General features: G+C 39.8%; 1 protein-coding gene across 5 annotated transcripts in view; it reads right to left on the minus strand.

Annotated features, from left to right (window-relative positions):
* The window catches only part of DEUP1 (deuterosome assembly protein 1), a 139,978-nt gene that overhangs the window by 57,670 nt on the left and 63,312 nt on the right, over positions 1-18,996 (minus strand). For 4 of the 5 annotated variants that reach the window (XM_040256501.1, XM_040256500.1, XM_040256504.1 and 1 more), the window contains 3 exons: positions 16,660-16,765; positions 9,461-9,658; positions 7,232-7,318 (listed from right to left, as the gene is read on the minus strand). In XM_040256501.1, coding sequence (XP_040112435.1) covers positions 7,232-7,318; positions 9,461-9,658; positions 16,660-16,765 — 391 coding nt within the window. The remainder of the gene's footprint in view (positions 1-7,231; positions 7,319-9,460; positions 9,659-16,659; positions 16,766-18,996) is intronic. The other variant, XM_040256503.1, reaches the window with a different exon arrangement.

Below are 18,996 nucleotides of genomic sequence, written 5' to 3' on the forward strand. Positions count from 1 at the left end.
GGCTTAAGTCCAAAGCTTGAGAACATCAGAGAACTCCTGAATTCAGGGAACATTAAGCAATAGGAGCTCATCAAATGCCTCCAAACCTACACTGAAACAAAGCTCCACCCAAGGGCCAACAAGCTCCAGAGCAAGACATATCACACAAATTCTCCAGCAACACAGGAACACACCCCTGAGCTTCAATATACAGGCAGTTCAAAGTTACTCCAAAACTTTAGACGTCTCATAACCCATTACTGGTCACTCCACTGCACTCCAGAGAGAAGAAACCCAGCTCCACCCACCCGACCTCCAACACAAGCTTCCCTAACCAGGAAACCTGGACAAGCCACTGATACAACCCCACCCACAGTGAGGAAGCTCCACAATAAAGAGAACTCCATAAATTACCAGAATATAAAAAGGCCATTCCAAACGCAGCAATATAACCAAGATGAAGAGACAGAGGAATACCCAACAGGTAAAGGAGCAGGAGAAATGCCCACCAAACCAGACAAAAGAGGAAGAGATAGGGAATCTACCTGAGAAAGAATTCCGAATATTGATAGTGAAAATGATCCAAAACCTTGAAGTCAAAATGGAATCACAGATAAATACCCTAGAGACAAGGATTGAGAAGATGCAAGAAATGTTCAACAAGGACCTACAAGAAATAAAAAAGAGTCAATATACAATGAATAATGCAATAAATGAGATCAGAAACACTCTGGAGGCAACAAATAATAGAATAACGGAGGCAGAAGATAGGATTAGTGAAATAGAAGACAGAATGGTAGAAATAAATGAATCAGAGAGGAAAAAAGAAAAACGAATTAAAAGAAATGAGGACAATCTCAGAGACCTCCAGGACAATATGAAACGCTCCAACATTCGAATTATAGGAGTCCCAGAAGAAGAAGACAAAAAGAAAGACCATGAGAAAATCCTTGAGGAGATAATAGTTGAAAACTTCCCTAAAATGGGGAAGGAAATAATCACCCAAGTCCAAGAAACCCAGAGAGTCCCAAATAGGATAAACCCAAGGCGAAACACCCCAAGACACATATTAATCAAATTAACAAAGATCAAACACAAAGAACAATTATTAAAAGCAGCAAGGGAAAAACAACAAATAACACACAAGGGGATTCCCATAAGGATAACAGCTGATCTCTCAATAGAAACTCTTCAGGCCAGGAGGGAATGGCAAGACATACTTAAAGTGATGAAAGAAAATAACCTAGAGCCCAGATTACTATACCCAGCAAGGATCTCATTCAAATACGAAGGAGAAATCAAAAGCTTTACAGACAAGCAAAAGCTGAGAGAATTCAGCACCACCAAACCAGCTCTCCAACAAATTCTAAAGGATACTCTCTAGACAGGAAACACAAAAAGGGAGTATAAACCCGAACCCAAAATAATAAAACAAATGGCAACGGGATCATACTTATCAATAATTACCTTAAACGTAAATGGATTGAATGCCCCAACCAAAAAGCAAAGACTGGCCGATTGGATACAAAAACAAGAACCCTCTATATGCTGCTTACAAGAGACCCACCTCAAAACAAGGGACACATACAGACTGAAAGTGAAGGGTTGGAAAAAGATATTCCATGCAAATAGAGACCAAAAGAAAGCAGGAGTGGCAATACTCATATCCGATAAAATAGACTTTAAAACAAAGGCGGTGAAAAGAGACAAAGAAGGCCACTACATAATGATCAAAGGATCAATCCAAGAAGAAGATATAACAATTATAAATATATATGCACCCAATATAGGAGCACCGCAATATGTAGGACAAATGCTAACAAGTATGAAAGAGGAAATTAACAACAACACAATAATAGTGGGAGACTTTAATACCCCACTCACACATATGGACAGATCAACTAAACAGAAAATTAACAAAGAAATGCAAACTTTAAATGATACATTAGACCAGTTAGACCTAATTGATATCTATAGGACATTTCACCCCAAAGCAATGAATTTCACCTTTTTCTCAAGTGCTCATGGAACCTTCTCAAGGATAGATCACATCCTGGGCCATAAATATAACCTTGATAAATTCAAAAAAATCGAAATCATTCCAAGCATCTTTTTTCTGACCATAATGCACTAAGATTAGATCTCAATTACAGGAGGAAACCTATTAAAAATTCCAACATATGGAGGCTGAACAACTCGCTTCTGAATAACCAACAAATCACAGAAGAAATCAAAAAAGAAATCAAAATATGCATAGAAACTAATGAAAATGAAAACACAACAACCCAAAACCTGTGGGACACTATAAAAGCAGTGCTAAGAGGAAAGTTCATAGCAATACAGGCATACCTCAAGAAACAAGAAAAAAGTCAAATAAATAACCTAACTCTACACCTAAAGCAACTAGAAAAGGAAGAATTAGAGAACCCCAGAGTTAGCAGAAGGAAAGAAATCTTAAAAATTAGGGCAGAAATAAATGCAAAAGAAACAAAAGAGACCATAGCAAAAATCAACAAAGCCAAAAGCTGGTTCTTTGAAAGGATAAATAAAATTGACAGACCATTAGCCAGACTCATCAAGAAGCAAAGAGAGAAAAATCAAATCAATAAAATTAGAAATGAAAATGGAGAGATCACAACAGACAACACAGAAATACAAAGGATCATAAGAGACTACTATCAGCAATTATATGCCAATAAAATGGACAACCTGGAAGAAATGGATAAATTCTTAGAAAAATACAATTTTCCAAAACTAAACCAGGAAGAAATAGACAATCTTAACAGACCCATCACAAGCACGGAAATTGAAACTGTAATCAGAAATCTTCCAGCAAACAAAAGCCCAGGTCCAGACGGCTTCACAGCTGAATTCTACCAAAAATTTCGAGAAGAGTTAACACCTATCCTACTCAAACTCTTCCAGAAAATCGCAGAGGAAGGGAAACTTCCAAACTCATTCTATGAGGCCACCATCACCCTAATACCAAAACCTGACAAAGATACTACAAAAAAGGAAAACTACAGGCCAATATCACTGATGAACATAGATGCAAAAATCCTCAACAAAATTCTAGCAATCAGAATCCAACAACACATTAAAAAGATCATACACCATGACCAAGTGGGCTTTATCCCAGGGATGCAAGGATTCTTCAACATCTGCAAATCAATCAATGTAATTCACCACATTAACAAATTGAAAAATAAAAACCATATGATTATCTCAATAGATGCAGACAAGGCCTTTGACAAAATTCAATATCCATTTATGATAAAAACTCTCCAGAAAGCAGGAATAGAAGGAACATACCTCAATATAATAAAAGCTATATATGACAAACCCACAGCAAACATTATCCTCAATGGTGAAAAATTGAAAGCATTTCCCCTTAAGTCAGGAACAAGACAAGGGTGTCCACTTTCACCACTACTATTCAACATAGTTCTGGAAGTTTTAGCCACAGCAATCAGAGCAGAAAAAGAAATAAAAGGAATCCAAATTGGAAAAGAAGAAGTAAAACTCTCACTGTTTGCAGATGACATGATCCTCTACATAGAAAACACTAAAGACTCTACCAGAAAATTACTAGAGCTAATTAATGAATATAGTAAAGTTGCAGGATATAAAATCAACACACAGAAATCCCTTGCATTCCTATACACTAATAATGAGAAAGTAGAAGAAGAAATTAAGGAAACAATTCCATTCACCATTGCAACAAAAAGAATAAAATACTTAGGAATATATCTTCCTAAAGAAACTAAAGACCTATATACAGAAAACTATAAAACACTGATGAAAGAAATCAAAGAGGACACTAATAGATGGAGAAATATACCATGCTCATGGATCGGAAGAATCAATATAGTGAAAATGAGTATATTACCCAAAGCAATTTACAAATTCAATGCAATCCCTATCAAGATACCGGCGATATTTTTCGCAGAACTAGAACAAATAATTTCAAGATTTGTATGGAAATACAAAAAACCACGAATAGCCAAAGCAATCTTGAGAAAGAAGAATGGAACTGGAGGAATCAATTTGCCTGACTTCAGGCTCTACTACAAAGCCACAGTTATCAAGACAGTATGGTATTGGCACAAAGACAGACATATAGATCAATGGAACAAAATAGAAAGCCCAGAGATAAATCCACATACATATGGACACCTTATCTTTGACAAAGGAGGCAAGAATATACAATGGAGTAAAGACAATCTCTTTAACAAGTGGTGCTGGGAAAACTGGTCAACCACTTGTAAAAGAATGAAACTAGATCACTTTCTAACACCGCACACAAAGATAAACTCAAAATGGATTAAAGATCTAAATGTAAGACCAGAAACTATAAAACTCTTAGAGGAGAACATAGGCAAAACACTCTCCGACATAAACCACAGCAGGATCCTCTATGATCCACCTCCCAGAATTCTGGAAATAAAAGCAAAAATAAACAAATGGGATCTAATTAAAATTAAAAGCTTCTGCACAACAAAGGAAAACATAAGCAAAGTGAAAAGACAGCCTTCCGAATGGGAGAAAATAATAGCAAGTGAAGCAACTGACAAACAACTAATCTCAAAAATATACAAGCAACTCCTGCAGCTCAATTCCAGAAAAATAAACGACCCAATCAAAAAATGGGCCAAAGAACTAAATAGACATTTCTCCAAAGAAGACATACAGATGGCCAACAAACACATGAAAAGATGCTCAACATCACTCATTATTAGAGAAATGCAAATCAAAACCACAATGAGGTACCACTTCACACCAGTCAGAATGGCTGCGATCCAAAAATCTGCAAGCAATAAATGCTGGAGAGGATGTGGAGAGAAGGGAACCCTCCTACACTGTTGGTGGGAATGCAAACTAGTACAGCCACTATGGAGAACAGTGTGGAGATTCCTTAAAAAATTGCAAATAGAACTGCCTTATGACCCAGCAATCCCACTGTTGGGCATACACACAGAGGAAACCAGAATTGAAAGAGACACATGTACCCCAATGTTCATTGCAGCACTTTTTATAATAGCCAGGACATGGAAACAACCTAGATGTCCATCAGTAGATGAATGGATAAGAAAGCAGTGGTACATATACACAATGGAATATTACTCAGCCATTAAAAAGAATACATTTGAATCAGTTCTGCTGAGATGGATGAAACTGGAGCCGATTATACAGAGTGAAGTGAGCCAGAAAGAAAAACACCAATACAGTATACTAACACATATATATGGAATTTAGGAAGATGGCAATGATGACCCTGTGTGCAGGACAGCAAAAAAGACACAGATGTGTATAGCGGACTTTTGGACTCAGAGGGAGAGGGAGAGGGTGTGATGATTTGGGAGAATGGCATTGAAACATGTATAATATCATGTAAGAATCGAAATGCCAGTCTATGTCTGATGCAGGATATGACACGCTTGGGGCTGACGCGCGGGGATGACCCAGAGAGGTGTTGTGGGGAGGGGGGTGGGAGGGGGGCTCATGTTTGGGAACGCATGTACACCTGTGGTGGATTCATGTCAATCTATGCCAAAACCAATACAGAATTGTAAAGTAAAAATTAAAAATAAATAAATAAATAAATAAATAAAAAAAAAAAAAACAAGACAAAAAGAATACAAATAACAAATGTTGGTGAGAACATGGAGAAAAGGAAACCCTCATACAATTGATGGGAATGCAAATTGATGCAGCCACTGTGGAAAACAGTAAAGAAGTTTCTCACAAAACTAAAGATAGAACTATCTTACGACCCAGCAATTTCACTCACGGGTATATAAATATCTGAAAAAAACAAAAACATGATTCAAAAAGATACAAACACCCCAATGTTCACAGCAACATTATTTACAGTTGAGAAGATATGGAAGTAACCTAAGTGTCCATCAACAGATGAATAGATAACGATGGTGTGGTACGTGTACACACACACACACACACACACACACACACACACACACACACAATGGAATACTACTTAGCCATAAAGAGAATGAAATTTTGCCATGTGCAGCAACACGGATGGACTTGGAGGGTATTACGCCAAGTGAAACAGGGCAGAGAAAGACAAAGACTGTATGACACCCTTCTATGTATAATATAAAAAATATAACAAACAGTGAATATAACAAAAAAGAGATTTGCAGATATAGAGAGAGCAGGAGGGAATTAAGAGGTATAAATTATTATGTATAAAATAAATTATGAGGATATATTGTACAACACAGGGAAAATAGCCAATATTTTATAATAACTATAAATAGAGAATAACCTTAAAAACTGTGAATCACTAAGTAGTATACCTGTAACTTACATAATATTGTAAACAAACTATACTTCAATTAAAAGTTCAAAATTAAAAATACTGACAAAGGAAGAAAGACAGTATCCTGACTTAAGAAAGGACCATGGAGCATGCCTAATCCAACTTTATCACTTTTCAGGGAGGAACCTGAGGCCAGGTTAAGCAATCGCCCTGCTTGGATCCCCTGCATTCCCTGCATTGGCAGGAAATTATTTTATCTCAGAATTTTTACTCAAAACAAATAAATGATAAACAAGTAACTATGATATTTTATTAGTCTAATAAATAAACATTCTATTTCACATGTAAAAAACCAAACCTCAACTGTTGTATTAAACAACTGAAAAGAAAGGCACATAACCTGTTTAAGTCGTCTTGTGTAAGCCTGTAAAGGCACCAGTTAAAAACCACAAGGTCAGCCCTCAATCGTTCACTGACACATTCTTCTTTTTATTCAACCAACACTCACTGAAGACTGTCCCCCTGACGCTGGGAGGTACTGGTGACACGTTAAGAAGGCACCTCTCGGTCCTTGTCCCCATCTGGGGGGTAGTGACAAGCTATGAGACACATCGGCCCAAGTGCGGCTGGAACTACCTGTTCTGACTGGAGTCTCAGGGGCAGGTCATCGAGCGGAACTGGCAGGAGTTGGGCCATGCAGGGTGTAGGAGTCCAGATGCAAAGGCAAGGACAGTAATGTATGTTTGAGGAAATAATTTGAATTGAGCCCAATTCAAGAAAAGAACAAGGAGAAAACCAGAAATTCAAATGGTCCAGACTGCAGATAAAAGTAAATTCCATCCAAGTACGAGATACTTTGTCAGCCCGACTCCTGCACGCCTGACAGGTGGGAGGCGTTCAGTAAACAGTATCTGGCCAAGGAGGCAAGCTCTCTGTTCAAGCTACTGAGTGGCGTCAGCACATTACCAGGTACCGTCCGGGGTCCAAGTCTCCCATCATGCCTTTCAGGTGTGTGTTTTCAGTCCTGACAGCTTTGTACCTCGTATCCAACATCTGAAAGGAGATAAGTAGTTAAAAGTGAATGTAAAATTCGTAATAAGAGCCCACAATTCTATGAAAATTAATTTTACTTTGTTAATATCAATATTTTCTAAGAGTAGCAAAGGGAGACACTTAGGCAGGCTCATCATAAATCGGGTATTCTCATTCAGTTCTCTGATCTTCGGCAGGCCCCACTGCACCCTCCTTTCCTGGTTGCTGCCAAATTAAAAACAAACTATACTGATTGATTACCCTTTCCCATTCCCAAATTCCATTTCTCACTTCTGTTTTTTTATGGTATGCAAATTATCATCAGAAAAAAAATCACAATTCTAAAAACATGCTTGAATAACACTGTCCATTAAGTTTCTTCATTACCTGATTAATTATTACAACACACAAATATGATTTTATGTTGTTTTGTTCTTCCGATATTCCTGCCAAATTTTCTTCTTTTTTTTGTGACTACTTCATTTTGTCTCCTAATTTATTTTCTCCCTAATTTCTTCTACTTGACAGTACTTAGACACAGCATCTGCCCTTTTATTTATCTAGAGCTCATTTCTACATAAAGCACTTTCCTTAAAAAGATATACTTTTGTAAATTACAAAATATATTCTCCTTGACAAAAGTCTAAAAATATAGAAGAGTATAAAGGTTAAAATGAAAACCATTCATAATCCAACTACCTAGATCACTATTGCTGCTGCTGCTGCTGCTAAGTCGCTTCAGTTGTGTCTGACTCTGTTCGACCCCAGAGACGTCAGCCCACCAGGCTCCCCTGTCCCTGGGATTCTCCAGGCAAGAACACTGGAGTGGGTTGCCATTTCCTTCTCTAATGCATGAAAGTGAAAAGTGAAAGTGAAGTTGCTCAGTCGTGACTGACCCTCAGAGACCCCACTGACTGCAGCCTTCTAGGCTCCTCCGTCCATGGGATTTTCCACTGTTAACACCTGTAAAATATCATTTCCTCTACAGTGCAGCCAATGCTATCATCCCACCTATGTAATTTTCCTGTGTATTTTACAGGTTAATCACAGTTTAAGGCTTATAAGAGGGCAAAGCCAGAATATTTTCTTATTTTTACAATACATCGGATTTAAATAGCCCTGTTACTGACTTTTTGCATGGACTGTAGCCCACCAGGTTCCTCTGTCCATGGAATTCTCAAGGGAAGAATAATGGAGTGGGTGGCCATTCCCTTCTCCAGGGAATCTTCCCAACCCAGGGATCAAACCTGGGTCTCTTGCTTTGCAGGCGGATTCTTTACCAGCTGAGCCACCAGGGAAGCCCCAGGAACTGTCATAGATCTAGAAAATTATTGAGTGGTGCTCTCAAAAGCTATATTTGGGGTAATAATACAGAGAAACCCTACACTTTCAGCAGCAGGTCGCCAATTTGATAATGAGTACAGGATTGAGGTGGTGAAGGAAACGGCAACCCACTCCAGTATTTGTGCCTGGAGAATTCCACGGACAGAGGAGCCTGGTGGGCTACAGCGCATGGGGTCACAAAGAATCGGACCAACTAAGTGACTAAACCACCACCACCACCACAGGATTGAGGGAATTTCAAAATAAATTGGAGGGGAGGGAAGAAGGAAGGGAAGACTTAGAAGCCACTTGTAGTATCTGAACAGTAGAATGTTATAATTGCTGTTTTTTCCCATGAACCATGCTATACACATTAAGTGAATATTCAGTGTATATGAGCTAATCTTCATTTTCAATATCCATTTTTCAAAATTCTAAAATAAAGATATGAAATGGGAGTGAGAAGTGTCCACGAAAAGCTGGAGCAAAAGCCCTTCTTAAGTTAAAAATGTTAACTGACGAGAACTAAGGAAAACAAATTCAGGAAGCAATCTGTGACTACTGCACGCTGCTGCTGTTGGGGGTGATCACATGGGTCATAAGAAAACGATAGTCTGAGATTTACAGAAATTATCATGTGCTGTCACTTGCTTCCCTGGTTTTTGGTTGATGACACTTTGCGCTATCTCACCAAGGTGTTATGTGACTCCACCAGGCATTTCTGTGCTGCTAGACTCAGAAACCATAGAAGAAATAGAACGCTTTCCGTAATTAGTAAGGAAGGTGACTCTCTGCACTGAACAAAGCTGACCTGGACAGGCACTCCTGCCCCTCGCATACCTGTTGTTTCGATAGCATTTTCTCTTTTATCTCTAACTCCATTTTTAACTGTCTTTCCAGAAGGGCAGCTTTCTTCATGACAGTTGCTATAGTGATCTCCTTCTGATGAAGCTCCTGTGTTAGGTCAGAGATTTCATTCCTCATTCTTTCCTGCTCAGAGCTGTGGTATTCTTCCTCCTGATAGAGATGACTTCTTATCTGCAGCAGATATTTCCAGAAAACAGCAAGAAATCCTTCAGAAGGCAGCTGAAAGGGTTCACTGGCCATATGCTGTCTTTCTATCCTACCTTAAACTCAGGCAGACCCCACCTTACCCCCCTTTTCTGATCAATGCTGAATTTAAAAGATACTTACAATAATGATTCATTTACTTTTTCCTTCCACTTTCAAAATTTCTTTTTCACTTCTACCTCCTATTGTATACAAGTCATCACCAACTACTGATACCACTTTGATGACTACTTTGACAGGAAGGTAGGGAATGTATTATCTAGCACTGTCCCCCAGCTTCACTAACTTATACTTGGTATATGAAAAACTGCACACAGTTCATGAATAAAATCTGGTGAGTTTGGACATAGACATAATAATCATTACAGTTGTCTTTAAGTTTCTCTGTGTCCCTTTGTGGTTTTATTACTAATTTTGTGTCTGTGGTAAGAACACTTTTCTACCTTTCCAACAGTCTTTATCTGTACAATACCGTGCTGTTGACTGTTGCACTGTGTTGTGCAGCAGATGTGGAACTTACTTGTCTTGTGTAACTTACTTTATACCCATTAAACCACCACTCTGGGCTTGGTGCCATGGAAGAGTGCTGGGCCTTCCACCCAGAGACTGACGAACCAGTTTTTAGGGAGAAAAAAGTTGGCTCAGAGAAGGGACTTGCTCAAAGTCATAAAGCTATTAACTGGAAGAACGAGGTATAGAACTTAGGACTATTGGCTCTAAATTCTGTGCTTTTTTTTTGGACTAAATTGTGCTGTACTATTTGTGACTGAACACTGTTTTTCAGAATCATGTTGTAATAAATTTCAAACTTCATGTGTTCACGAAAAAGCACCACCCACTTTTCTTAGCCTGTGGAATCTCATATTCTTAACTCACCATGGTAGAAACTGCTGGGTCACCCTGGACTCCTCCCCTCCCTCATCCTCCCAAATCAAGTCAGGTAGGAAACATGGTCCTTCTGTTTCAACCTCTCCTAAGTCCTGCCTCTGCTCTCCATTGCTACTACCTCTGTCTTAGTTCGGCCTCCTCTCATCTGCCTAGAAATCATCCGCTCTCCTGTGGACCACAGCCCTCCAGGCTCCTCTGCCCATGGAATTTCCCAGGCGAGAATCCTGGAGCGGGTTGCCATTTCCTTCTCCAGGAGGTTTTCCCGACCCAGGGATCAAATCCACGTCTCTTGCATCTCCTGCATTGCAGGCAGACTCTTTACCACTGAGCCATCTGGGAGGCCCTTAGAAATCCTTCACCGTTTCTAATTCACTGTCTCTGATTCTTGAGGTTCTGAGATGAAGTACATAATTACTGCTCTCAAAAAAAGAAAATCACAGTCCATTAGGGGAAGCAGGAAAATAAACAGTTACAACAGAGTGCAGCAACCAGTTCCAGCAGCCTGTGGTGGAGCAGTGCTTACTCCAGCCGGTGGGCGTCAGGACAGGTCCCAGAGCCTGGGACTGACACTGAGGGGTGAACGGAAGCCCGAGGGAGCAGAGAGGTGGGGATGGGCTCCCAGGCGACCAGGGCAGCGAAGGAAACGGGTCAGAGGGAGGGGTGCGCTCGGTGAGCCAGAAGCAGCCTGACGAGGCTGGACTCAGTGCGCTGTGAGAGGTAAGGCTGCAGGTTAAGCAGGGGCCGTGCACAAAGAGATTTATATGAATTTACACCAGGGAACTTACTTCAAAAATTTTTTTTTCATTGCATCTTTAAAAATTTCAAGACATAATCTCTAAAAGATTAAGAGTGTGCTCTCTCTCTTCAAACATAACCAGAATAATGTCTTAAAAATATTAACAACTCTTCAATATCATATAATACCCAGGCAGTATCAAATTTATATTTGTATTAGAGGTGTGATGAATGTTTTTCAAATTTATTTGTTTGAATAGAGATCTAAATGTGGTGCACGCATTGAGACCAGCTCCTATATTTTTAAAGCCTCTCTTTGTGCCTGCATGCATATGTGTGTTCTCTAAATACTCTACATACATCATTTTACTTAATCCCCACAATCTCTATTTTCCAGATTAGATAGAAAATCAACATATGTAACTGTTCATAAGTCACATTCCTGGTAACAGGCAGTCCGATTACACTGTGCTATATAACTTGTCTGAGCAGAGCCCTGGAATGTGGTTCCCACATTGGAAAAAAGCCAGAGTGGGATGACCTAACATGGAAAGTACTCAGGTCAGGAAGGCAGGTGGTCCAGCTTTAGGCTTCATACCACCAATCTCTCACCTGGATCTATTCTTTACACTAACATTTTTAGAATTTCAGAGTTGGATGTAACCTTGGAAATCACGTGGTCTAACTCCATCATTTAAAAAAATAAAAGAAAAAAAGACTCTCAGGGAAGGAACTGGCTGGGTCTAAGCTACCCAGTCGTAAGAGCAGAAGTATAGACTAGGAGGCTGAAGCACAAGTGTGCTCATCCCAGGACAGTATTACACATCTCCTTTTGTCTCCCATCTCCTCTCTCCAATTTTCTTCCTTACAATTTATCTGATGAACACTGGGGTTGTTCTATAATGTGTCTCAATTGGATTTTATGAGCATCCTTCGGATGTAGAATACACTGAAGAACTATACAAAAAAGATCTTCATGACCCAGATAACCACGATGGTGTGATCACTCACCTAGAGTCAGATATCCTAGACTGTGAAGTCAAGTGGGCCTTAGGAAGCATCACTACGAACAAAGCTAGTGGAGGTGATGGAATTCCAGTTGAGCTATTTCAAACCCTAAAAGATGATGCTGTTAAAATGCTGCCCTCAATATGCCAGCAAATTTGGAAAACTCAGCAGGGGCCACAGGACTGGAAAAGGTCAGTTTTCATTCCAATCCCAAAGAAAGGCAATGCAAGAATGTTCAAACTACTGCACAATTGCACTCATCTCACACGCTAGCAAAGTAATGCCCAAAATTCTCCAAGCCAGCCTTCAACAGTACATGAACAGTGAACTTCCAGATGTTCAAGCTGGTTTTAGAAAAGGCAGAGGAACCAGAGATCAAATTGCCAACATCCGTTGGATCATCAAAAAAGCTAGAGAGTTACAGAGAAACATTAACTTCTGCTTTATTGACTATGCCAAAGCCTTTGACTGTGTGGATCATAACAAACTGTGGAAAATTCTTAAAGTAATGGGAATACCAGACCACCTGACCTGCCTCCTGAGAAATCTGTATGCAGGTCAAGAAGCAACAGTTAGAACCGGACATGGAACAACAGACTGGTTTCAAATTGGTAAAGGAGTACATTAAGGCTGTATATTGTCACCCTGTTTATTTAACTTTTATGCAGAGCACATCAAGTGAAATATCACGTTGGATTAGGCACAAGCTGGAATCATGATTGCTGGGAGAAATATCAATAATCTCCGATATGCAGATGACACCACCTTTATGGCAGAACATGAAAAAGAACGAAAGAGCCTCTTGATGAAAGAGAATGAGGAGAGTGAAAAAGTTTGCTTAAAGCTCAACATTCAGAAAACTAAGATTATGGTATCTGGTCCCATCACTTCATGGGAAATAGATGGGGAAACAATGGGAACAGTGACAGACTTTATTTTTTGGGCTCCAGATCACTGCAGATGGTGACTGCAGCCATGAAATTAAAAGATGCTTACTCATTGGAAGAAAAGCTATGACCAATCCAGACAGCATATTAAAAAGCTGAGACATTACTTTTCTGACAAAGGTTCATCTAGTAAAAGCTATGGTTTTTCCAGTAGTCATGTATGGATGTGAGAGTTGGACTATTAAGAAAGCTGAGCACTGAAGAACTGATGCTTTGGAATTGTGGTGTTGGAGAAGACTCTTGAGGGTCCCTTGGACTGCAAGGAGATCCAACCAGTCCATCCTAAAGGAAATTAGTCCTGAATATTCATTGTAAGGACTGATGTTGAAGCTGAAACTCCAGTACTTTGACTACCTGATGAACTGACTCCTTAGAAAAGACCCTGATGCTGGGAAAGACTGAAGGCAGGAGGAGGAGATGACAGAGAATGAAACAGTTGGATGGCATCACTGACTCCATGGACATGAGTTTGAGCAAGCTCCAGGAGATGTTCACGGACAGGGAAGCCTGGCGTACTGCAGTCCATGGGGTCACAAAGAGTCGGACACGACTGAGCAACTGAACTGAACTGATGTAGCTTAACATGTTCTTAAAATAGTACTTCAAAAATGTGGGGAAAAATGAATATACTATCATGAAGAAGGAGTAAGGGTTTTTTTTTTTTTATTTTCACAACATTTAGATATTAAAGCATGTTATAATTCAAAACTCTTTAAATGAGTTTAATTTACCTAGCTCTAAATGACTTTTGGCTTTATTAAAAATGTCAATTTTATCACAAAATTAGTGACTAAAAATCATTCTATATTGAAAAAAGAGAAAAATAAAATACTTGCAAGAGTCATAATATATGGCTATTGTTGGTTTTATTATAGAATGAAATGCTCTCTCCAAACACTTCCTGGAAACTATAGCTATTTATACACAATTTATTTGCTAGCTTTTCTGCACAGCAATGTGTCATCTAGAGGTCTCCCAGAGCCTGTGCAGAGATTTGTGCCTGGCATTCTCTCCCTCCATATCAAAACTAGGCAGAACCAGTAGATTCCGTCTGTCACTAAGCTGTATTACTCTACCTAAATCTATAAGGTTAAGAACGGTATAACTATACTTTGGGAGGCTTTAATCAACCTTTTATCATAAGGTACTCACTGGGGTCTCCGGTAAAGAATAGTTTTACAAATATTTTAAAATATCAGTAAAATTAGTTCCAGGAGATTATGTGAAAAACATAAGAAAAATGTTCATTAATTCATAACAACGTTTTTATAATTAATAGTTGCCTCATAGTGAATTTTTCAGGAGATGGGACTTGTCTTTTACATTATTGTATTTCCTCAGAAATAAGCAGAATAGCACTAGTCCTGAAGTGGAGTGAAAGTCACTCAGTCATGTCCGGCTCTTTTCGAGCCCACGGACGACAGTCCATGGAAGTCTCTAGGCCAGAATACTGGAGGGGGCAGCCTTCTCCTACCAACCCAGGGATCAAATCCACATTTGATCCCCAAGGTCTCCCACATTGTTGGTGGATTCTTTACCAGCTGAACCACCAGGGATCCTACTAGATACTCAATAAATGTTTGTTGAATTTATACAAACAACAGAATTTATGACCCTATACAACTATGGGAGCCCTCAGCGTTAATATTGATTTGGTTGCTAAATATTTCTTTTCCCTTGTGTTCAGGCATTGTGCTGGGCACTGGATGATAACTCAAAGCCATGCCCAGGTTTTTCCTACTTTTAACTATTGTTTAGACTGTACAATAATGAATATGCTATGTAATCCTTAAACCTAAAGAACAGGGAGGTGAGCAGCAGCCATGATAAACTTATGGGGAAAAAAAGCTACTTTGGAATTTTACTAGAGGAAGAAGAGAAGGTAATTTTTTGTAGGAGAGTTGAAACCCACAGGGTCTTTCAGGGCAGTGTCCAGGTCTTATCCATACTCCTGTTCCCAGCTGCCGGCAACGGACTTGCCACATGTTCAATGTAACCAACAGAAACAGCAGGGAACATCTATGAGGTGCTTCCCCTGAGCTAGGGAGGCCATGATCTAAGCACTTTACTTGCATTATTTTCTGGATTTTAACTTAAAGGAAGAGTATGAACTCTAGGGCCAGATTGCCTGGATTCAGATCTGGCCTCTGCCACTTAATAGCTATAATATTGGTGGAAATTACTGACCTTCTCTGTGGTTTAGTTTCCTTAAATATAAAAGAGGATAGTATTAGTACCTACTTTATCAGATGGGAGGGCTGCCCTGGTAGCTCAGTTGGTAAAGAATCTGCCTGCAATGCAGAAGACCCAAGTTCAATTCCTGGGTTGGGAAGATCCCCTGGAGAAGGGAACGGCTACCCACTCCAGTATTCTGGCCTGGAGAATTCCATGTACTGTTTAGTCCATGGGCTCACAAAAAGTCGGACATGACTGAGTGACTTTCACTTTATCAGACGGTTGTGAGGAATGTAAGAATTAGGTTTTGCTAAGCCCTCAGAACAGCTTCTGGCACATGGCAAGAACAATTTAATGTTAGTTGCTCAGTTGTGTCCAGCTCTTTGCACCTCCATGGACCACGGCTCCCCAGGCTCCTCATTCCATGGAATTCTCCAGACAAGAACCCTGGAGTGGATAGCCATTCCTTGCTTCAGGGGATCTTCCCGACCTAGAGATCGAAACAGAGTCGCCTGCATTGCAAGCAGATTCTTTGCCGTCTGAGCCACCAGGGAAGCCCAAGAGTTGTTTAAGTAGCAGCTAGTATTAGCTCATTCACTCCTCATCATGACCTTATGAAGTGAACTGAAGTGAAATCAAAGTCGCTAAGTCACGTCTGACTCTTTGCGACCCCATGGACTATACAGTCCATGGAATTCTCCAGGCCAGAACACTGGAATAGGTAGCCTTTCCCTTCTCCAGAGGATCTTCCCAAACCAGGAATCGAACCCAGGTCTCCTGCATTGCAGGCGGATGCTTTACCAGCTGAGCCACAAGGGAAGACCCATGACCTTATGAGGTAGGACTAATTAGTCCAGCCCCATCCTAGAAACAGGACCTTGAGCAACCAGCACGGGCAACTTCCTCGTTTATGCACCTGGCACGCAGCCGAGTGCCTGGCTGAGCGGTCCCTCTCGCCACCAGCTGTCTTTCACGGAGCCTCGGCCCTCTACCTTCATGAGCAGTGTCCCAGCAGCAGAGTGCTGACCTGAAGTCTGTGCTCCCCACAGCTGCGCACTGAGAAGTGTCAGGATTAGCAGCTTGGTAGGTTATTGTCTTAGGAGAAAATACATCAATAGCAGGAGGAAGAAGGGATTGAGAGGGAAGAATTTTTTCCCCTTTGTATTCAAAGATTTCAGATCTGCCTGGAAGAATGGAGCTCCTTACTTGCCATACCTTGTCCAACTCTTTTTCATGATCTGGTTGATCTGGGGTCACTGAAAATAGCTCTTTCCTTTTTTTTTCTGATTCTTTAATAGATGGTGAATAAGATGATTCAAGTCTACAAATTAAAATGAATAAAAATTAAACTTGATAAATTGTTATGATTACATTGTTAATTTAGGCCATCGTAGGCTGCAGAGACAGATTATTAATCTCCTGGAGATATTTCTAGTTACACACATGGACAGTTCTAATACACTCAGGTCCCGTAAGTATTTACATATTTAACTGAGTGCAAATAATAGTGTTAGTGAAAATAAAACATTGTAATTAATATGGAATTTCAATTATACATTAAAAATTGGCTGAATACTCAATTTGCATATGTAGGTAAGATTTTTGTATATGAAGAAAAAGACTGTTTCATATAACAAAATAGCTTGGGAGTCAGTATAAAAAAGGAAATACACCTGACCTGCATTGTGGAAAGGAACTATGTCAGGATATGTCTGAGGGGAGTAACTACTCCATAAAAGTGATCCAAAGTCATTAAATCTGACAGTCTACCCAGAGAAAGCTCAAATAGTCTATTCTTCAGCTACTCAATTTATAAAATGGAATAGCAACCACATATGGGCACTAGAGAGGAAAGGCAGGAACTAGTATGAAAAGTACACTTTCCACAGGAAATTTGGAGAACTAGAAACAGGTAATGTTCACGTCCACATCAGGGAGATTGGTAAAATAAAAAATCATTGAAACATGAAAAATAAAGATAACCATGCTGCCAAAGAACTAAACAGACATTTCTCCAAAGAAGACATACAGATGGCTAACAAACACATGAGAAGATGCTCAACATCGCTCATTATCAGAGAAATGCAAATCAAAACCACAACGAGGTACTGTCTCACACTGGTCAGAATAGCTGCTATGAAAAAGTCTACAAACAATAAGTGCTGGAGAGGGTGCAGAGGAAAAGGAACCCTCTTACACTGTTGGTGGGAATGCAAACTAGTACAGCCACTATGGAGAACAGTGTGGAGATTCCTTAAAACACTGGAACTAGAACTGCCATATGACTCCCATTCTGTCGCTGAGGAAGGCTTTCTTATCTCTTCTTGCTATTCTTTGGAACTCTGCATTCAGATGCTTATATCTTTCCTTTTCTTCTTTGCTTTTTGCTTCTCTTCTTTTCACAGCTATCTGTAAGGCCTCCCCGGAGAGCCATTTTTGTATTCTTTTCCGTGGGGATGGTCTTGATCCCTGTCTCCTGTACAATGTCATGAACCTCAGTCCATAGTCATCAGGCACTCTATCATATCTAGTCCCTTATATCTATTTCTCACTTCCACTGTATAATCATAAGGGATTTGATTTAGGTCATACCTGAATGGTCTAGTGGTTTTCCCTACTTTGTTCAATTTCAGTCTGAATTTGGCAATAAGGAGTTCATGATCTGAGCCACAGTCAGCTCCCTGTCTTGTTTTTCTTGACTGTATAGAGCTATTCCATCTTTGGCTGCAAAGAATATAATCAATCTGATTTCGGTGTTGACCATCTGGTGATGTCCATGTGTAGAGTCTTCTCTTGTGTTGTTGGAAGAGGGTGTTTGCTATGACCAGTGCAGTTCTCTTAGCCAAACTCTATTAGCCTTTGCCCTGCTTCATTCTGTATTCCAAGGCCAAATTTGCCTGTTACTCCACGTGTTTCTTGACTTCCTATTTTTGCATTTCAGTCTGCTATAATGAAAAGGACATCTTTTTTGGGTGTTAGTTCTAAAAGGTCTTGTAGGTCTTCATAGAACCGTTCAGCTTCAGCTTCTTCAGTGTTACTGGTTGGGGAATAGACTTGGATTCCTGAAAAGAAATAGAGGAAAACAACAGAATGGGAAAGACTAGAGATCTCTTCAAGAAAATTAGAGGTAACAAGGAAACACTTCATACAAAGATGGGCTCGATAAAGGACAGAAATGGTATGGACCTAACAGAAGCAGAAGATATTAAGAAGAGGTGGCAAGAATACACAGAACTGTACAAAACAGATCTGCATGACCAAGATAATCACGATGGTATGATCACTCACCTAGAGCCAGACATCCTAGAATGTAAAGTCAAGTGGCCTTAGAAAGCATCACTACAAACAGAGCTAGTGGAGGTGATGGAATTCCAGTTGAGCTATTTCAAATCCTGAAAGATGATGCCATGAAAGTGCTGCACTCAATATGCCAGAGCATTTGGAAAACTCAGCAGTGGCTACAGGACTGGAAAAGGTCAGTTTTCATTCCAATCCCAAAGAAAGGCAATGCCAAAGAATGCTCAAACTACCATACAATTGTACTCATCTCAC

This window comes from Oryx dammah, unplaced genomic scaffold (assembly GCF_014754425.2).
Source record: "Oryx dammah isolate SB20612 unplaced genomic scaffold, SCBI_Odam_1.1 HiC_scaffold_15, whole genome shotgun sequence".
Classification (NCBI taxonomy): Eukaryota; Metazoa; Chordata; class Mammalia; order Artiodactyla; family Bovidae; genus Oryx; species Oryx dammah.